This window comes from Lampetra fluviatilis, chromosome 5 (genome assembly GCF_964198595.1).
Source record: "Lampetra fluviatilis chromosome 5, kcLamFluv1.1, whole genome shotgun sequence".
Taxonomy (NCBI): Eukaryota; Metazoa; Chordata; class Hyperoartia; order Petromyzontiformes; family Petromyzontidae; genus Lampetra; species Lampetra fluviatilis.
Window position 1 is genome coordinate 8,167,389 of NC_136279.1, and position 14,878 is coordinate 8,182,266.

At 50.3% G+C, this 14,878-nt stretch overlaps 1 protein-coding gene across 1 annotated transcript in view; it reads right to left on the reverse strand.

Annotated features, from left to right (window-relative positions):
• Positions 1 to 3,312: 3,312 nt before the first annotated feature.
• Positions 3,313 to 14,878, reverse strand: part of LOC144932207 (immunoglobulin-like and fibronectin type III domain-containing protein 1) — a 62,729-nt gene continuing 51,163 nt past the window's right edge. Inside the window, exons 23-32 of the mRNA XM_078856155.1 lie at positions 14,380 to 14,679; positions 11,331 to 11,504; positions 10,646 to 10,774; positions 9,054 to 9,350; positions 8,127 to 8,215; positions 6,920 to 7,112; positions 5,868 to 6,007; positions 5,365 to 5,524; positions 4,542 to 4,868; positions 3,313 to 3,382 (exon numbers count right to left, since the gene is read on the reverse strand). Coding sequence (XP_078712281.1) covers positions 3,366 to 3,382; positions 4,542 to 4,868; positions 5,365 to 5,524; positions 5,868 to 6,007; positions 6,920 to 7,112; positions 8,127 to 8,215; positions 9,054 to 9,350; positions 10,646 to 10,774; positions 11,331 to 11,504; positions 14,380 to 14,679 — 1,826 coding nt within the window. The 3' untranslated portion in view covers positions 3,313 to 3,365. The remainder of the gene's footprint in view (positions 3,383 to 4,541; positions 4,869 to 5,364; positions 5,525 to 5,867; positions 6,008 to 6,919; positions 7,113 to 8,126; positions 8,216 to 9,053; positions 9,351 to 10,645; positions 10,775 to 11,330; positions 11,505 to 14,379; positions 14,680 to 14,878) is intronic.

Consider the following 14,878-nt stretch of genomic DNA (forward strand, 5'->3'; position numbering starts at 1 on the left):
ATTGACAAAAATCTTAAAATTCTATGACAGTACCTACAATTTTAATTGATGGCACGGCTTCTTATGGCACAGCCAATTGGGCTTAAGACGATAAAATTGCCGATTATAATAACAATTACATTCTCGTATATCCAGCACAGCCACGCTTTAATCTAGGCGAGCTAGTGTATGGTAACAGGGAGTTTTCCAACATTTGCGTGATCCACCAAACCCTGCGTCCACACGTGCTGGGTTACAGGCCACGTGTGTTGCCACCACCGCCCGACATTTCTATGAATTGTTTCAGTCTGAGATCTAGACTGATACACGAGATTCTGTCGTGTTACTTTTTGGTTGGAGTGGAAATTCTCCTTCAAATAGATCAAAGGTAATTTATAGTTTCGACAAAGTGAGTTTTAGCGAGCAGGACGAAGAGAAATGAAAGTTGAAACAAAGGTAGGTGACGTATGAGAATATGTGGAAATGTTAACCTCGATGTGTGTTGACAGCGATAATGCACAAACACAAGGCGATGAAGGCAGAAAAGGTTACACCACACACATTAATTTATTCGCAAGAAGGAAAACATGGCTTGACAGCCAAAGCATATACTGTAAGTGTAATCACAAAAATCCAAACGTAAAAACACATTTGAACACCTGCATTCATAGTCGTCATCCCTTGACCATTACCAAGATGCAAACAACACACTACCATAATTTGCTGCAATCCGCCCTCAAGGTTATATCAACACAGCACCACCGAATCCTCTTTCAGCTCTTCGTCAAATCCACTGCTGATTGAAGGCCTCCCCAAGCCGTGTCAGTCACAGGGGTCGTTTGACCGCATGTCACCACGTCGGCCATTCACCAGGTTCACAATTTATAGCATGCGAGTCCAAATCCCGGTCTGATTGGGAGTTAAATTGGCTCATCATACCTTCAAGGTCAATAAAATGAATACCACTGTGTTGACGGTAAACGGTGGTTATCCTCTGGTCAGGCTAGCCCAGCCATAGAAACGTGGAATTTCCATCACTGGATCAAGGGCCACCAACGAAGAACACCAACCACCTCATTGCTAGTTTGAACAGAAAGACAAGTCAACTTTATTAAGTAACCATTCTATCAACGATGTTTTTTTTCCTTCATTCCTCTCTGAATTACTCTAATAGCAGTACTACTGTTTTATTGCAATTTAAGTTCTCCACTTTCACAAAATCCATATTCCACCTACCACAAACCCTTCCATAAACATACCATGTATATATAGTACATCTGCTTCACTACCCTATATCCTTCAGCACTATATAAAACAATCTACTGTGCTGCACGTAGCACTTCTTAATTACAATTACACATTCACCAATAAATCGTTTACCTTCTGCAGCATGTAAACAAAACTGGCCATACATTAACAAGCACGGCCCGAACACTTTCCAATCGACCAATATAATACATTGAGTCGCACAGTAGTACGTTTTAGAAGATAAAGCAAATCAGTTCTCCTTTATGCGTTTTTTTCTGTGCGGATAAATGACGGAGAAATATTTCAATGAAGACGTCTCCAGGTCAGACGGAGTTTGGCGATTGCCACCGGCGCTGTTAAGGCCCCAGAGAAAGCAACCAAGACGAATACAATTCACGAAAGAAGCAACGTTTTTTTCCCCCTCCCTACTTCGGCAAATGACTGAAATAAAAAACCAGAGAGGAGTCAAAACCTTCAAAGGTTCTCTTGTTTAAACAAACGGAGCTGGTAAAACGCAGACCCGGGGAAAGAGGCTGCGTGCCAACGAGCTGAATTATCGTGAAATGCGGTTGCATTTTCATGATATGGAAAACCCAAGTAATATTGTCAATTGTATCGTTTCATTTCAGGGAGGAATACAGTAGTCCTGTTCGCCGGACAGCATCAGTGCACATCATAATAAAACGTTTGCATTGTTAAGATCATCGTTACCGAGGGGTTGGCTGAGCAGTAGGCATGTAACCATTCACACCGCTAGAGATTCAATCATCGTGAGGGGTTGATTTGGTAATCGGTCCTGTCTCGTTGATATGACCGCCCCGTTTGCGTTCTCATTTGTTCTCTCTCGTTGATGCCGTTTTGCTTGCTCTAAAAGTCGAATGAGCGATACAATTTGCAAAAATCTGAAAATAATCGATCCTCACGTGCACAATTCAATGCATGCATCACGAGCGTAAGAATCACTTTAAATAAACGAGCCGATGCATCGTTCCATGCCGACCAAACATGTTGTTTAAAATCTACTCCGAGTCAGATTCAACAACAATTGTGTACATAGCTCTCCGGCGTGTGTTTGGGGTTGTTCGGCACAATGTCCGACGTTTCCCTCCGCGTGCTGGGAGATTCCTTCTTCTTCTGGAAAGTAATTGAAAAAGCTTCCAGTGCATGGAACGAAACGTCGGACATCATGCCGAATGACACGTGACACAACCCGAAAACACATCGGCGGGCTTTACAGTGCAACCGCAAAAACATGCGCTGTTGTCGCAATTTTATGGCATTTTAATGAATTCCACAAACAGTAACCAGACGTAGAATTAAAGGATCGCACCACTCAGATTAGCAACGCGAGAATCAAATCAGAGTTCAGCACCGCTCGCATCGTGGCAACTCCTCATGAGCAACTGGTAAAGTCCCCGGTAATATGTTTGCAACCGTACGAGGGAACTTGCGGAGTATCATCAACTTTTAAGCAACATTGATTAAGAAAAAAAGAACTACGTGCACAATGCGTGTATGCTCCTGAAGAGATTTTTCCTCAATTAATTTTTCCATTCCTGCACATCTGCAAGCTCATCCGTAATGCCACATTTTTGAATCACTTTAAAATCAATGGCTCTCAAAATATCTCTCAGGCAAAACAATTACAAATTTGACAAAACACAAGGTAAAATAAGTGCATTTCTTTAAAATATCAACCAAACGCTGAACTACATTTTCAATCACGTCAATGGGAATCCGTTTAAGTGTGTGTTGTTTGAAGCATAAACAGGTGGGCCACTGTGGTGGTGAGATGTTAACTGCCTCGCCTGGTATACAGGAGGTCATGGGTTTGATCCCAACCCTGACGCCTGCTGCTGTATATTTGGAGTTTGCGTGTTCTCCACGTGTTCGCGTGGATTTTTCCCTGGGTCCTCCGGTTTTTCCCTCCAATTTTTTTGAAACATGCATTTAGAGTATTTGGCTGCTATAAATTTCCACATGATCAGCCACTTCGTTGAGCTATAATTTGTAGGCAGGTTGCTTCTGAAAAATATTTCGATAGCTTAGTGGGCCTTACCTGGTTAAATACATATAGTATGTAGTTTAGTTTTTACGTGACTTTTGATCAAACCTGGACTCAAGAAGTTTCTCACCTCTCATTCCACGCTCCAATCTGCACACACAGATATAGATACATAAGGACAGAGTTAATGAGCTAATATCTAAAACAACAAAATAACATCTTCTTGGTTCTTTCGGTAAAGTCACGTAGAAGGGAAATAATCTTTCCGACAGACCTGTTCTTCACCTGAGGACGGCTGCTTGCGTTGTGGCCGAAACGTCGTGAGAATTATTTTATTATGTTTTATTTTTATTATTTTATTATTTCCCTTCTACGTGACTTTACCGAAAGAACCAAGAAGATGAATCCCTGCAGTCACGAAAGCTTTAAATAGAAACAAAATAATATTTCCCTTAAGATTATTTTTTTAGATGGTTATTGACTCGAAGTAATGAAGAGACCTTTAATCGGTGGTTCTTTTACAACGTTTAAAAGCATTTTTCCCCCCAATATGGCAGGACAGCCGGTGTGTTTGTGTACCCTGTGAGGTTATTGTAGCCTCCGTCTGTTCGTATCCCCTTAATTATTTATATTCAGCATCCACATCAAACTCAAGCTATTTCACAATTTTGAGTGTCTCGCGGCCGTGCAATGGATTCTCATGTTGTTTGTTTGTTGATGTTTACCTGTTGTATACAATAATTCACTCAGTCCTATCTATTGCGGTGAATCGGCAGCTGCCGATGGTTGAGGTCTTATGCAAGGGTCAGTTCCACAAGTTTTGTCTTCATTCACCGCACCTCCGATTAGCACGGTTGGCTACGTACGGTGCAAAAGAAGTTGAACATGCATACACAAATAAGAAAAAAGTGAAGTCTAACTATCCTAGGTTATTCATTTTATATGGGGGTGTTCACTACGTTGTGTACATTAGCCCTTTTGCTGCAGCACAAACTATTTTAATAACCCAACCCATTTTTGTCATGAGTAAGTCTCTCCCTTGCCTGCGTGGTTACATTATTTCTGCCTCATTTTCTTGGGATTCTCTCTCAGTTTCTTGGATTTCCATCTCTCAATTTCTTGAGTTTCTGTCTCAAGTTTTTTTAAAATTCCTTTTTCTTTTCAGAGACTCCCCCGCGTGCGCTCATTATGTATTAAAAACTGACTTTCCTGTCCGGTCGTCACGTATTCTAAACGGACTCGCTGGCCGTCCGTCACACGTCCGTCGCTCAGCGCACGCGCGCACGTGCGCGTACTCGCGCGTACGCACCCTTGACGTCGAGCGAGGCCGAGCACTCGCTCTTGCCGTGCGGATTCTGCGCGTGCACCGTGTACATGCCCGCGTCCTCGAAGTCCACTACGGGCAGCAGCAGCGAGCACACGCCCACCGTCTCCATGGGGCACGCGCGCTCACTGCCCCACAGGCTCTGGCCGCCCTTGAACCACGTGACGATGGGCCGCGGGCAGCCGCGCACTGCGCAGCTCATGCGGCACTCGGTGCCGCGGGTCACCACGTGAGGTCGCAGCGGCACGAGGAACGACGGGGCGCTCGCTTCGTTCCAGCCCCTGTAGCGCGGCATCACGAGGCCCACGGGCTCTGCGTGGGGGTGAGCGGGCGGCAGCGGGGGGGGGGGTGAGGTCAGGGGTCAGGGCAGCGGCGTTGCACGCGACATGTTGTGGCGACAAAACACACGTGAGTGCACACTACAAAACAAATGCCTCATTAAACACCGTGTTGACTAGTCGCGGACGTGTGATCTCTGTGTGTAGTGTTTTTAGTCAACTGGGGAGGAGACCAGTGGTGCTGCCATAGCAAAAAGGTTCAGAACCACTGGGTTAAGGGTTACATATGGGAGCAGACATGGGACGCACACATGGGACAAACGTACAAGACATAAACACGACACACACACACACATACATGGGACACAAATATAACACACACACACGAGAGACACACACAGAACACACACATTGGACAGACTTGCACGACACACACACACACACACGAGGGACACGCACATGGGACACACACACACAGAACACAGACATTGGACAGACTTGCCCGACACACACACACGAGGGACACGCACCACGGCGGCGCATCAGGCTCCAAGGCTCCTTGCTCTCCGAGGGATAGCTCCTCCCCACGCTGTTCACTGCCACCACGCGAAACATGTACGGCTGCCCCGTCACTGAGTCCGTCACCGTGAAGCTGTTGTTGTTGATGTGGTCTCCGATCTCCGTCCAAACCTGACAAGGTGACGGCACAGCACCGGGGGGGGGGGGGGGGGGGGGTGACGACGGTAGAGAGGGGGGGGGGTAAACGACGATACTGGCTGCCAAATGATTCTGACCCACGGGGCAGGGTCGCCCCCATATGTTCCTGGAGGCCCCGGGACTGGACCGCTCCGAGGCAGATTGCCACATGGGACGGACCCCTTGTTCATTCGCGACAACAATAACAGACGGACCCGTGGTGGGGGTCCTCCTTTGACCCCGATGGGTGGCCCTGCCAAGGGGTCAAAATACCGTCGCACATCAATTGCAGCCGACCGCCCACCCCTACAAGAGCCCCCGAGCGGCGTGCCGTCACCTTGTTGTTGACCTCGCGCCGCAGCACCGTGTACGTGAGCTCGTCGTCGGTGACCTCATCCCGAGACGCGCCCCAGCACAAGGTCACCGTGCCCGGCACCTTTTCCACCAGTGACACGTGGCCTGGCGATGACGGCACGTCTACGGCGGGCAGACGCGCGGGAGCGCACACGGGGCACGGGGAGTGGAGGTACTCGGTTTTGTCAGATTTTTTTTTTTCCGTAGGCGTCTAAACATTCACCCAGACAAACCCTCGACGCTGATCTATCTTGAGCAAATAAAAAAGGTGTTAATTGAATTGTTACATGTCTGGTTATTCGTAGCACAGTTAACATCAATGTTATCATCAGCATTGGAATTTTTGTCTTGAGGGTGTCATCATTTTCATCATCGTTATTGTTTTTATAATAACGACAACAACAACATTTCTATCATTATGAAAATAACAAGCTTTTTATGATGACGACAATGCGATTCCTGTAAAAAATGTATGCAATGACTACGACGATGGCGAGAATGGTGACGATGGCATTGGCTGCACGTGCGTGCCCATGTACCCACGTGCATGTGTGTGTGCATGTGTGTGCATGTGTGTGTGCGTTTGTGTGTTGCTTAGCACCGGCCTTCATAGGTGCTCGCTATCAACACTTACTCCGACAGTCTGTTAAGGCGACACAGGGGATCTTTGTCTTTGTCGGTTAGCGCGCTGCACTACGAACTCGGCGACCGAGTTCAATTCCTGCTGACGGCCAACACCAGTGACGATTATCTGAACCGGTCATGGGCCTCCCCTAGGTGGACTCAGCCTCAAATGAGTACCTGGTGCGGTGTCTAAACATCGCCACTGGGGAGACAAAGGCGGCCTGGCGAGGTGCTGGCCACCCGCCCCCTTGTGTGCTGTTCCTGCCTTCTTAGGTGCTACTCGCACCTATGTGCTTGTGTGCCCGTGTGTGTACGTGTGTGCGTGTGTGCGCGTGCCTGTACGTGTGTGCGTGTGTGTGCGTGCGCGCATATACGCGCGTGCGCACATTTCGCGCGCATCCCTCCACGTACCAATGACCTTCATGAAGATGCTGTGGGTCTCTGACCCGGCCTCGTTGCTGATCACCAGCGTGTAGTGTCCAGAGTCTTTGAGGGCCGCGCACGGGATGAGCATCTGCGACGAGCCCGACGTGCTGGTGATGGCGACGCGTGTTGACAGGCGCACGCCTTCCTTCAGCCAGTCGGCCTCGGGTGCCGGAGATCCCTGCGAGCGGCACGCGCGTGTACATACGCACACGTGCGTGTGCGTTAGTTAGCACACACACACCGGTGGGCTGACGTAGTAACTATTTGGCATTTTGTTAACGTGACAAATCCCTTACTAATTGGCTGTGTCGGGTGGTTGAGGGTTTCGACACATTTATACTTATGCTATCTAACCCAAAAACCTTTATTATGAATAATAATAATAACATTGGTCGCGAAAGCCTACGTGTTCAACTAGTTAGCACAGTTGACGCCGTGGAGGGGCGGGGGGAGGGTGTATTAAAGAAAGTTTCAGGCGGTCCCAGCGTTTCCGACACAATGGTTCCTGGAAACCCCGTGGTAAATCGGACCCCGGTTTTCCCTTAAACAGTAGAAACATCACTTGGCGATGTTTTTTTTCCTTTTATCGGCCATATTTAACAAAGGGTTTATTTCATAGGAAAACTAAACAAAACAAATCCACAAAAACACTCGAGAATAACAAAAGGTCCACGTCGAATCACATCGGAAAGAAGACCGAGTCTGTTCAAATGTGTTTTGGAGTCGTGTCGGAAGATGCGTCGTAAATCAAGTTCCTGCTGTCTTAAATAGATCCACGGTGGCATTATGTAAACGTCATTAATGTGGATCATTGTAAATTTGACCGTCTGCGGCAGGGATTGAAACCCCGTGTCATTAGTATATTCAACTTAGTGTCCTGTCCCATCGGCTACAGCTCCTTCATAGTTATTTCCCTGCTCTTAACCTTACTATGCAACCATCATCATCATCATCACCGCCTTAGCCCTGCTCCCTCATGCCACCCGTCATCTCGCTGTGCGGCTCGGAAGGTGACGTTCTCATTGCCAATTATACAACTCCCGAGGGCGAACGCGTGCTGTCTGCTGTCGGAGTGCAATGCGGAAACCACGTGTGTGCACCACTCTGCTCCCTTGCAGCTTTGCCAGTCGAACCGCGGTGCCCACGCCGGCGAAGGGAACGCGGGCTTGACGCCGCCGCCGCCGCCACTCACCGTGAAGAGGACCTTCAGTCGCACCGTGTTGCCCGCCTTCACCCTCATGTAGTTGCTGGTAGAGCTGTCAAGCTTGAAGGAAGGGCGGACTGCACGTGCACACACGCACAAAGAGACAAAGATGCCCCACCCCCCCTGGCCTTGACAGACTGTTGGGGCAAGCGCCATTAGCGAGCACCTACGAAGGCCGGCACGGTACACGAGGGGGTGGGTGGCCAGCGCCTCGCCCGACCGTCTTTGTCTCCCCAGTCGCGATGTTTAGACACCGCGCCAGGTACTCAATTGAGGCCGAGTCGACCTGAGGAGGCCCAGGACCTGATCGGATACCTGTCACCGGCATTGGCCGCGAGGGGGGATCGATCTCTGGTCTCCAGGTTCGCTCTTGCACTCCAGCAGCGTGGCCCAGCCACCGCTCTGTCACTGCACGACCGTAAGCGCGGTCGTGCACACGTGCGCGTTCGCGCTGACAAGGACAATAAACCTTGACCTAAAGCTTTCGTGACTGCAGGAATTCATATTCTTTGGGTCTTTCGGTAAAGTCACGTAGATAGGTTCAAATAAAATAATAAAAATAACAAAAAACTACGTTTCGATCACAGCACAAGCGATCGTCATCACAGGAGGCATAGATGCATAGATGCCTCCTGATGACTATCGCTTGTGTTGTGATCAAAACGTCGTAGTTTTTTGTTATTTTTTTGTCATTTGCTTTGAACCCATCTACGTGACTTCACCGAAAGACCCAAAGCATAAGGAAGGACAATGCCGATAATGACACCATCGGGTGGTAGGTGGGCAGGAGTGGGGGGAGCTATGGGGAGGGGTCAGGGTGGGGTCAGGGTGGGGTCATGGTGGGGTCAGCGTGGGGTCAGGATGGGGTCAGGGAGGGGTCAGGATGAGGTCAGGGTGGGTGCGCGATCGTCTCACCTGAGGGCGGGGCGGCGCTGACGCACGTGTCGAGCTGCGTGGGCTTGCCCAGGCCCGTTTCGTTGACGGCGGTGACGCGCACGAAGTACATGCGCCGGTCGTGGATGCCGCCCACCGTGTACGAGGGCTGAGTGGCGAGCGCCTTGTTGGCGCGCGTCCACTCGCTGCTGCCCTCGGGGCAGGTCTCCACGATGTAGCCCTCGGGCTCGCCGCCGTCCTTCGGCGGCTTCCAGCTGAGCGTGAAGCCCTGCGCCGCCAGCTTGGAGACGGCGAGGCCGTGCACGGAGCCCGGGCACTCTGGCGGGGGAGCGGACGGAGGCGGAGTGAGTGCAGGTGCAACGTCGCTTGCGCTGGTTCCGAGGGAATTTCCCTGCATCGTGAAACTTCTTCTTCGCCTGCCCCTGGTGATTGGTCGGGTCTCACCACCGTGTCCCTTCAGAGCGACTGTCACACTCGCCCGTTTAAAGTGGTGTGCGTCACGTGCAACGCAGACACAATTCGCCACGGTGGCGAGATGTTAACTACCTCGCCTGATTTACAAGAAGTCGTGGGTTCGATCCTGACACTTGTATATTTGAAGTTTGCATGTTGTCACCGTGGTCGTGTGGATTTTTCTACAGGTGCTCCGGTCTGTCCCTCAACATTTAGAAACACTCGTTGAGAGTATTTGGCTGCTATAAATGTCCACACAATAAGCCACTTCTTTGCGCTATCATTTGTGGCCAGGTCGCTTCTTAAAACGAACCATATAGCTCAGTGGGCCTTCCCTGGCAAAATAGTTTACATACAAACATTCACGTAACGTGTACATGCATGTACACACACGTATGCATATAGAAACACATGCATGCATACAAAAACAACGCACAGACATACATGTACATAGAGACAAAGACAAAGGTCCCCCGTATAGCCTATATAAACATTAGGAGACAAGTGCTGTGAGCGAGCACCTATGAAAGCCGGCACAGCACGTGATGGGTTAGGTGGCCAACACCAGGCCCAGCCGCCTTTGTCTCTCCAGTGGCGAAGTTTACATATCGCACCGGGTACTCATTTGAGGCTGAGTCGACCTAGAGGAGGCCCAGGATCTACCTAAGGGAAGCCCCAGGACTGGTTCAAATAATCGCCACTGGTATTGGCCGTGAGCGGGAATCAAACCCGTTTCACTGGATTTGTAGAGCAATGCCCTAACCGCTGCACACACATAGAGAGACACACAGACACAAAGACAAAGATCCCCCGAATAGCCTGTAACATACTGTTGGGGCAAGTGCTGTTAGGGAGCACCTATGAAGGCCGGCACGGCACACGAGGAGGTGCGTGGCCAACACCACGCCTGTCTGCCTTTGTCACCCGAGTGGTGATGTTTAACCACCACACCAGGTACACATTTGAGGCTCAGTCGATCTAGCGGAGGCCCAGGACCGGTTCAGATAATCGTGTTGGTGGCCATGAGCTGGAATTGAACTCGGGTCACCAGGTTCGTAGCGCAGCGTAGCGCGCTAACCGCTACGCCACCGCTCCACACAAGACACGCACGGGCCCATGAAGACGCACGCAGACAAAGACGCACGCGTGGGTGCACGTACTGAGTGGCTCCTTGGGAAGCGCCGGCTGCGAGACGGCGCTGGGCTCACTGCGCCCGGCGCTGTTGACGGCCGTTACGCGGAACTCGTACCACGTGCCCTCGTTGAGGCCCTTCACCGTGTGCTGGGTGTCTGCATGGACGGAGACACAGGCAAGTGGTGCTACGATCAGAGACACGGGCAAGGGGAGTGACCAGATTGTCTTCTACAATGAGTTTCTCCTGAACGAACCGAGTTCCTCTATCACACCAATGATTCCTCCATTACTCGGTACATTCACGCCCATAGTAAATTAATAATAACCTTGGATAGATATTAGTTTCTGTCTTTTTTTCCCATGTATGTATGTGGACGTAGCCAACTGTGCTAATTGGAGGTGCGAGGTAAGGAAAACAAACTAAACACAAAAAGCAGTTTAAACAATTTCGTTTGTAATCTAGATTTAGAAGTGCATAGCTCCTGGTGGCTTCCTAATATCAGGAGGAAGAGTGTTCCAGACGGCCGCGGAAACGCATCTGAAAGCGCGCGAAGCAGCGACCGCCTTTGCTCGATGGTTGCCCAAAAGCCGCTGCGGTGAGTATGACCTCTTCCATTGTGAAAAGTAATCCCATCACGTGCCAGCCTCCTCCTCCACACACACTTAAATCCGGTGAAGTCACCGGCCGCGGGAGCCGCGCGACGCTCGCACCGTAGATGGCCGAGGTGGAGGCGTAGCTCCAGGCGACAGTGCCACGCTCCCGCTTCTCCAGCACGTAGCTGGCCACGGGCGCTCCGCCCGTGTTCTTGGGCTCCGTCCACATGAGCGACACCGTGTCCTTGGTGACGTTGGTGGCGCGCGGGGAGCCCGGCGCGCTCGGAGGGGCTGTAGGTGCAAATGCCACCATCATCGACGTCGTCGTCGTTATCATCATTGTCGGCGGTTGTCACCGTCCGTCGCCGTTATCGTAATCGGCATCCTCAGCCATCGTCATTATACTGGGCAGGGTGGTCCATGCCTGTCATCCAAGGGGCCGTCCATAAATGACGTCACGCGATTTTGGACGATTTTTGACTCCCCCCCCCCCCTCGTCACACGGCGTCACAAAAAGTCAGGCCCCCCCTCAAATATGACGTCACAAAGCTCTGCCCCCCCCCCCCCAAAAAAAAAACATGCTTCGAATCGCTTTAAACTCTTGTCATTGTAGTGCGTATTTAATGTGCCGCTGCACTCTGATGTTGTAGGAGAAAACATTTATTAAAAAGTCTGTTAAATTAAGTAGAACGTGTTGTCTATATGTATTTAAAGTTGCGCATTTTGATGTGACGTCACATTTCTCAAACCACCCCCCCTCGTCACACATCGTCACAAATGTCTGACCCCCACCTCCCCTAGGTGCGTGACGTCATTTATGGACGGCCCCTTTACACACCGCACCAGGTACTAATTTTAGGCTGAGTCGACCTAGGGGATGGGGCCCAGGATCGATTCAGATAATCCTCACTGGCGTTGGCCGTGAGCGGGAATCGAACTCGGGTCGCCGGGTTCGTAGCGCAGCGCTCTTGCACTCCAGCAAGGTGGCCCCAGCCAACGCTTTATCAACACACAGACTGGAACTTGCGGTAGTGCGCACTTGTACAGGGTGTCAGTGGATCACGCAGGGATCGTGCGCTGTGCCTTCTATGTGGAGCAGCACAACACAGTATATGACTGCCTTGTACAGTAGAACCCCTTTGAATGACCACCCCTGTTAACGACTAATCGCTTAAGGACAGGCCTCCATAGAGCCCAACGTGTTCGCTTACCGACCATTCCCCTGTTTAACGACGGGATTACGACGAGCGCGAGAGCGACAATTTTTCGGCCAATCAGCGAGCTGCAAAGTGGTCTGTCCAGGCCTCAGCCAATCAGCGACGTCCATTCATGAGCGTTGGTGCATTGGTTACATTCGGTGTCTGCTGCCCTTTGAAATTGATAACATCTCATTTAACGATCAAATCACTGAACGACTGGTTTCGTTAAGAGAGGTTCTACCTTAGATTTCCTCCCACATAGTTAAAACAATTATTGCTGTTTGAGTTATTGTTATTTCTGTGCGTATTGTTTTTATTCGAAATTTTATTCTATTAAATTTTTATTCAGATTATTTTTTTACACTGTGGAAACTATTTGGCTGCCGTCACTATTATTGTTTGTGTTCTATATGTAATTTTATATATTTGTTGCAACGTTAGTAATTATTGCTACAGTTTTTGCCAACGTTACCAGTCGAACTTTGAGTAAGTTGCGGGGAATATCCTTCAAATGTGTCCGTGTGTTCATGGGTTTAAAAAAAATCATTAGACCGGATCGGCCACACTGAAGCAACGCATCTAAAAATCCGAACACTAACGGGAGAAACGTAACGTGAGCCATTCCACTGCGGCTGCCTTATTACATCTGCATTTTAATTCACTGCGATGGCACACGTCTGCCACTGCGATGATATTTTTAACCCCGCGTTTTTAATTTACTGCGCTCGAACCTGTTCGCTCTCGTGACGTTTGTTTTGCAGTGAGGTTTCATAAACGCTGCGGTTTTAATTCGCTTGCTTACAGTATTTTCTCAAAGAGTCCGTAAAAGGCTCCATGGGGAATCTGTGCCATTGTGTTGCGATGTATACATGTGCAAAAATATCAGAAATAAAAGTATAAATAAAATATGAATTTAAAATCAAAATACTATCAGTGTGTTCTGTTCTATGAGTATTTCGATATTTTTATTTAGATTATTATCACTTTTATTGCAACTATTTTTACTATTTTTCATATTTGTTTTGTATGAATGCGTTGCGAGTGTGTGTGTACTGATGTGCAAGTTGGAATAGTAGGGAGCAGAGGTGGTGCATTGTCACTAAATGAGAGTGATGTCAGCACAGCGCTTGTGCCAGGCTAGGTGCACTTTGACGCGCGTGAAGTGTTGAGGGATCGTTGGCAGGAAGTCATGAAATAAATCCGGGTGTCATTGGTGAACCGATTTAAATGACCAAGAATGGTTGTATCTATTCCTGTAGTTGCGCCACTCGTAACACACACCAAGACAAACACAAAGATCATCCGGATAGCCCAACAATACATTTGGAGCAAGTTCTGTTAGCGAGCACCTATCAAGGCCGGAACGGCACACAAGGAGTGGGTGGCCAGCACCGCGCCCGGCCGCATTTGTCTCCATGGTGGCGATGTTTACACACCAGGTACTCATTTGAGGTTGAGTCGACCTCAGGGAGGCCCAGAACCAATTCAGACAATCGTCGCTAGTGTTGGTAGGCCATGAGCGGGATTTGAAATCGGGTCGGTGGGTTCACAGCGCAGCGCGCCAACCGCGACGCTACAGCTCCCCCGACACTTCCGCGCGCACTGGCACACACAAAGATCCCCCGTGTAGCCTTAACAGACTGTAGGGGCAAGTGCTGTTAGCGAGCACCTATGAAGGCCGGCACGGCACACTAGGAGGTGGGTGGCCAACACCACGCCCGGCCGCCTTTGTCTCCCTAGTGGCGATGTTTACACATCGCACTAGGTACTCATTTTAGGCTGAGTCGACCTAGCGGAGGCCCGGGACCGGTTCAGATAATCGTCACTGGTGTTGGCCGTGAGCGGGAATCGAACTCGGGTCGCCGGGTTCATAGCGCAGTGCGCTAACCGCTACACCACCGCTCCCCACACACACGCACTCACTCACACACGCGCGCACGCACACATGCGCACACACGCGCACGTACTCGCTTGCTTCTCGATGGTCACGGTGCCCGACTCGAGCGCGTCGCTCTCCCCCTCCGAGTTGACGGCGCGCACGCGGAACTGGTAGGCCTTGCCCTCGTCCACCTTGTCCGTCTTGAAGCTGGCCGCGTCGCCCGCCGCGTCGCCCACGGGCACCCACGAGCGCTTGTCCGCCTGGCGCCGCTCCACCAGGTAGCGCGACACGGGACGCCCGCCGTCATCCAGCGGGGGCTGCCATGTCATGGTCACCAGCTTGCCCGTCACGCTCGTCTCCAGGGGCCCCACGGGCGGTGTCGGCTTGTCTGGAAAGAGTGGCAGCGTCAGTGTGGTGGTGGTGGTGGTGATGGTAGAGTGGTTGTTTTTTGTGCGTTTATTGTGCGACCGTTGATACCGTTGTTGCCGTCAAGAGACCCTGAATATTCGCGGGGGGGGGGGAGGGTGGCAGGGTGTGCGCATTCCTGGAGAACGGCGCGCGAATATTAAATACGCCGATGTTGACGC